The sequence below is a fragment of the Hordeum vulgare genome, chromosome 2H (genome assembly GCF_904849725.1).
Source record: "Hordeum vulgare subsp. vulgare chromosome 2H, MorexV3_pseudomolecules_assembly, whole genome shotgun sequence".
Lineage (NCBI taxonomy): Eukaryota > Viridiplantae > Streptophyta > Magnoliopsida > Poales > Poaceae > Hordeum > Hordeum vulgare.
Genome location: NC_058519.1, coordinates 612,871,467 through 612,874,606, shown reverse-complemented (window position 1 = coordinate 612,874,606; position 3,140 = coordinate 612,871,467). Strand labels below are relative to the sequence as shown.

The 3,140-nt window shown below is 46.3% G+C and overlaps 1 protein-coding gene across 4 annotated transcripts; it reads left to right on the top strand.

Annotated features, from left to right (window-relative positions):
• Positions 1 to 367: 367 nt before the first annotated feature.
• On the top strand, positions 368 to 2,175 carry LOC123430801 (transcription factor PIF1-like). 4 transcript variants are annotated; one of them, XM_045114638.1, is made up of 6 exons: positions 368 to 581; positions 678 to 796; positions 922 to 987; positions 1,088 to 1,153; positions 1,450 to 1,707; positions 1,901 to 2,175. In XM_045114638.1, the coding sequence occupies exons 2-6, from the start codon at positions 713 to 715 to the stop codon at positions 1,985 to 1,987; spliced, it is 561 nt and encodes a 186-aa protein (XP_044970573.1). In that variant the 5' UTR covers positions 368 to 581; positions 678 to 712; the 3' UTR covers positions 1,988 to 2,175. The 4 variants fall into 4 exon arrangements, with proteins under 4 accessions (XP_044970573.1, XP_044970575.1, XP_044970572.1 ...); XM_045114640.1 differs by having other exon boundaries at positions 1,822 to 2,175; XM_045114637.1 differs by having other exon boundaries at positions 922 to 993.
• Positions 2,176 to 3,140: the final 965 nt, after the last annotated feature.

Genomic DNA, 3,140 nt, shown 5'->3' with positions numbered 1-3,140 from the left:
GGCAAGTGAAGAGACGACACCCATACCTCTCTGGGTATCTTGCACAATCTGGCCATCTTGCTGACGAACCCTTGTATTCCAAGCCAAGTTTGAGCCATGCCCTAGCAAGGCCGTAGATGAAATGATTGACCTCATGGGCGCCCTACAAAATTGCAAACATCCCATCAGAGACCCCGATGCCGCTGACGATCACTCCATACTGACGGACCAAGTGACAAGAAATTCCACACGGCCGGTGGAAAAAGATGAGGAGATATAGCCCCGCACAGTGCTCACTCGCCACTAGCCACTCGATCAGTCGTTGCCATGACGCAAAAGCTTATAGAAATCAGATGCCATAAGGCCATAAATACCATGCCGCCCTGGACCAAAGGTTGGTGCAGGGTCGAAGAGACCATCAACCAGGTCGCCTGACCATGAAAGGGTCTCTGAGTCTCCATCATCTTTAGCCTGCCTAGGGCTGGACCAGTTTGGCGTTGCTAGATAGTAGCTAGCTAGCATCGGTTCATAAGGAGGTGTGGAGGCCAAAGGAAGCTCAGCAACGACCAAGGAGACCTCAGACACCAAAGAAGAAGAAGAAGGTATGCATGTCTAGCTGAAAGCTTTTGTTCTTAGCTACTCTCCCTTCTTGCTCTGTTGTTGATCTTGTTCGATTATCTCTTATTTTCTATACCTAGTGACGGGAAGGTGAAGAAGCTCATCAAGATCGCTGATGGAAGACGGCAGGGCTCTGAGGAGGATGTCTATCCCTACCCGCAGAAGCAGATCTGCCGATTTCCACAATTTTTCAGAAAGGGTAGGTCGTTGTCAATGTCATCCATGCATATCGATGAATCACATCGTCACAGCCGATACCATCAATCAATTAGCACTCCATGTTCCTAAGTTTTTTTTCTACCTGTGAATCTATGATGACTGTAGAGGAGACGGGATAAGATAAATGAGAAGCTGAAGGCACTGCAGGAGCTACTTCCAAACTGCACCAAGGTCCACGTAATGAACACGCCCCATCTTGGATCTTCTAGCTAGTATACATCTCTTGCCGCGTTCTTCGCCTGATCTGTGGTCTCGTTACTGATTTAATTAGACGGACAAGGTGTCAATGCTAGATGAAGCCATCGACTACCTGAAATCGCTCCAGCTGCAACTCCAGGTATTTCAAAATACTGGAGTCACATCATCGTATCATATGATCGGGTTCATTATGCATGTACACATGTTCTTTTATATGCTATCAATGCTTCTCCATCATGTCATGTGCATGGCTAGCCTATCAAAATTAATTCGGATCTATTCTCTTTAAAAAATCAGATCTTCATGATCGACTTTCATGCACGTGTGCTAAGTTAATTTTAATCTCAACTCTCGAGAGTGAATGGGCATCAACTACAAATTATGCATTATGCCGGTTAATTAATGGCCATGTCATATGTATGTGTACACGTACAGATGCTGGTGATGGGGAAGGGGATGGCGCCCGTGGTGCCTCCGGAGCTGCAGCAGTACATGCACTACATCACCACGGATCCCGCTGCCCAGTTGATGCAGATACCTCCCTCCGAGCCGCCGCGGCCGTTCCAGATCACGCACGCCAACCCGCCGCAGCAGGAGTCGGATTTCCTCAGCCAGATGCAGAACCACCTGCACCCCTCCGACCAGCCTCAGATCAACTTCCTCAGGCCGCCAAAACTGCAGCTCTACACCCCGGTATGTACTGCCGCACCGACGTACGTGTTTAATGCCTTTTTAGAGGAAAACGTACATGTTTTATGTTGATTGATTCATCCATGTTTCCTGCTAATTATTATAGTACTCGAACAGTTTTCAACGATGCATGCATGACATGACTGGCTGGTGAGAGGAATCAATGTATTCATCGATCCGTAATTCATGCACGCAGGAGCAGAGGGGAGGGATAGGCAGCAGCAGCGGCCACAACGGCGGCTGGATCCCGGAGAGGAGTTCCTCCTACAACTTTATGGAGTGATCGATGAAGTGCGTGAGACACTGATGAAGAGATCAACCGTAACCAGTTTGCTAGTCCGAGAGATGCATGGTTTCTCGTCCCAGAGAGGTACCCAAGGGAGTGTTGATCGTATGTGATGTAGTTAACTTGCTAGTTGTGTTTAATTTCGTCAAATAAAAGAGCTGTGTGATCTTGCTTGCTTCGACATCTCCTCATGTCCGGCATCCTGCCTAAGCGTGCATGTTTGGGGCTTTGGGCTAATTAACAGATAATTTTGATGTATGCATGTACACCACTCCATTTTCTGCTCATAAATCATGTGCTATAAACCTACTATGAGTAAACATGGCTAGTGCATCACAGGCAGGGACGTCATGCAATCGTGGCATTTTCAGCAGGGAGATGAGAGTTATCAGGAGACATGCTTCTGCAACCTAACGTGCTTTTGCCGGGAATTCAAAAGACACATGCGTCTACATCTGAGACTGTAGAGTCGCATGCAATCCAAACCCAGCATGTGCATTCGTGTGCTTTGCGTTAATGGACTTTGAGTAGTATACTTTTGTATGCATCCTTTCAGTTTCCATTCTTCTGCAAGCTAGCCTGCGGGTACAGGTATGTTGCAGCACTAAAGTTGAGGGTCATGTAAGCAGAACCTTTGGCACCACTTCAGGCCCATGCCGTCAGGTAGCATGGGCAAGATTGATACCACTGTACTGTTCCAAGGCCAAATGTGTCAGCACAAATATTGTATGCTCCTGCTATTTATTGGCCGTACCTTCGAAACAAAAAGTCGGTTGTAGTTCGAAAATGCCTTTTGAAGCTCGGCCTTCATGGAGGTCGGTTTTTGAAAAATTCAAAAATCATCAAATTTCATATATTTACAATTTAAAAATCTGAAAAAATAAAGATATACATGGAGACGTAACAGACATGCACTACTAGAGAAAAGATTATACACAGAATTTTATCAGTATCGCCTGTTAAAAGAAAGCGCTACTGCTAATTACCTGTAGTGCATGCACGTGAACCGCGCTACAGATACGTGTGTAGCAGTAGCATGTTTTTGTGGAAAAGCGCTACTACTAAAATTCCCACTACTAAGCCGTTAGGCTACGAATAGCAGTAGCGATCTTCGAAAAACCGTGCTACCGCTAAGATTATTGTAGCAGCG

Bases quoted from the DNA above. Each gene is read 5' to 3' on its own strand.
- LOC123430801 (XM_045114637.1), top strand. From the start codon at position 713: ATGGAAGACGGCAGGGCTCTGAGGAGGATGTCTATCCCTACCCGCAGA. The intron at 797-921 runs GTAGGTCGTTGT...TGATGACTGTAG, and splicing joins TCCACAATTTTTCAGAAAGG to AGGAGACGGGATAAGATAAA. The intron at 994-1,087 runs GTAATGAACACG...TGATTTAATTAG, and splicing joins CAAACTGCACCAAGGTCCAC to ACGGACAAGGTGTCAATGCT.